The 1,336-nt window shown below is 30.7% G+C and overlaps 1 protein-coding gene across 1 annotated transcript; it reads left to right on the plus strand.

Annotated features, from left to right (window-relative positions):
* Nucleotides 1–455: 455 nt before the first annotated feature.
* On the plus strand, nucleotides 456–1,307 carry LOC126909952 (52 kDa repressor of the inhibitor of the protein kinase-like; the record flags this gene model as incomplete). Its single annotated transcript, XM_050692357.1, has 1 exon — nucleotides 456–1,307. A coding segment is annotated over one exon (852 nt), but the record flags the coding sequence as incomplete, so codon positions are not given.
* Nucleotides 1,308–1,336: the final 29 nt, after the last annotated feature.

Here is a 1,336-nt window from a genome sequence, read left to right on the forward strand (position 1 = left end):
TTATAAAGTGCAAATTTGGAAATTTTAAAACTTTTATCCTTAACTACGTCGATAATGAGTATTTTTTTATTATTTTACTGTAAGGGGCCTCAAAAAAAAATTTGCCCCGGGCATCCAAAAGTCTAAATCCGGCCCTGATCACGACTTTTTCTTGACAATCTCAAAACATTTGGTATAGATACACAATATCTCCGGGGTCAGGGATATGATGTTGCAGCAGCAATAGCCGGGAAGTTTAATGGAGTACAAGCTTATGTAAAAATAAAACATCCTTTAGCTGTATACGTACATTGCTCTGCACATTCCTTAAATCTTGCTGTATCGGTATCTTGTTATGCTTCTCAAATACGCAATTGCATGGGGACAGTAGGAAAATTGAGAGACTTTTTTGTGTTTCTAAAAAGATAATCTGTGCTGTCAGAAGTTATTGAAAATACAGAAAATAATATTTCTAAAAAGTCGTTAAAAAAAACTGTGAAACTAGATGGATCGAACGATATCATTCAATTAGTGATTTTTTAGAACTTTTTGAGTGTGTACTAGATGCCCTTGACGAAATTTGTGAGTGGGATAATGCAGACACGTCGAATCAAGCATGGGCATTCCAAATTACAATCCTCCAACCGGAATTCATAATTACGTTAGTTACTATTTCCAAAGTATTTGGATTAGGACTTCCACTGTCAAAACAGTTTCAAAAAATTGATATTGATTTAAAATTAGCTATGGATTTAACTCAAGATACTTTGACCGAGTTGGAGGATTATAGAAAGTACGCACAGAAAAATTTTAAAGAAATTTTTTCAGCTGCCGAGAAAATTGCTGACAAATTTAATGTGACAATGAGTATTTTAAGAATTAGTAAAAAACAAGTACATAGAATAAATGTGCAAACTAATAATCCTGAAGACTATTTTCGCATATCAGTTTTTATTCCATTCTTAGACTCTTTTATAAGTCAATTTAAGTTTAGATTTCTTGATCATGTTGTTATTTTATCAAGTTTTCACTGTCTATTTGACGAAATTTCTACAATAGAAGAATTTAAAAAATTGGCTGAATTTTACGAAGAAGTCTTAAACGGTAATAATTCGTTAGTAGATGAATTCCAATTATGTCAGAGGAAACTTAAAAAATTGGAAATTAAACCAAAGAATTCTATCGATGCACTAAAGTTGTGTAATGCAGATATATATCCAGACATAAATAAATTATTTCAAATTTTGCTACGCTTCCTATATCTTCAGCATCAAATTTTTTCATCTCTCAAAAGAATCAAAACATATCTACGAAATACAATATCTGAGGTAATAAAATGTTATAAAGAAATTTTAAT

This window comes from Daktulosphaira vitifoliae, unplaced genomic scaffold (genome assembly GCF_025091365.1).
Source record: "Daktulosphaira vitifoliae isolate Bord-2020 unplaced genomic scaffold, ASM2509136v1 Scaffold_2515, whole genome shotgun sequence".
Lineage (NCBI taxonomy): Eukaryota > Metazoa > Arthropoda > Insecta > Hemiptera > Phylloxeridae > Daktulosphaira > Daktulosphaira vitifoliae.